The following is a 359-nucleotide window of genomic DNA, read 5'->3' on the forward strand; positions in this document are numbered from 1 at the left end:
CTTTACGGGGTCGCCAGCTAGTAGGAGGGCTTTATGGAGCAGAAAAACGACAAAGCGAGAAAAATTATTTTCCACTCCAGAAATTAATGATCATGAGCTCTTATTTGATGGACTCTAACTACATCGATCCGAAATTTCCTCCATGCGAGGAATATTCGCAAAATAATTACATCCCAGACCACAGTCCGGAATATTACAGCCGGACACGGGAGTCCAGCTACCAGCATCACCATCAGGAGCTGTTCCCCGTACCACGACCCTCCTTCCCCGACCGCCCCTTCGGCTGCGGGGGTCTCCAGGCTCCCGGGAACCAGCGGGGACCTGGGCCGGCTCCGGGAACCCATCACCTCCCTGAGAAA

The 359-nt window shown here is 53.5% G+C and overlaps 1 protein-coding gene across 1 annotated transcript in view; it reads left to right on the top strand.

Annotated features, from left to right (window-relative positions):
* Positions 1-8: 8 nt before the first annotated feature.
* The window catches only part of LOC103768795 (homeobox protein Hox-C4-like), a gene marked incomplete at both ends in the record, with an annotated part of 696 nt that continues 345 nt past the window's right edge, over positions 9-359 (top strand). Inside the window, one exon of the mRNA XM_008935949.1 lies at positions 9-329. Within this exon, the coding sequence (XP_008934197.1) occupies positions 9-329 (321 nt within the window). The remainder of the gene's footprint in view (positions 330-359) is intronic.

The sequence above is a fragment of the Merops nubicus genome, unplaced genomic scaffold (genome assembly GCF_000691845.1).
Source record: "Merops nubicus isolate BGI_N331 unplaced genomic scaffold, ASM69184v1 scaffold43832, whole genome shotgun sequence".
Classification (NCBI taxonomy): domain Eukaryota; kingdom Metazoa; phylum Chordata; class Aves; order Coraciiformes; family Meropidae; genus Merops; species Merops nubicus.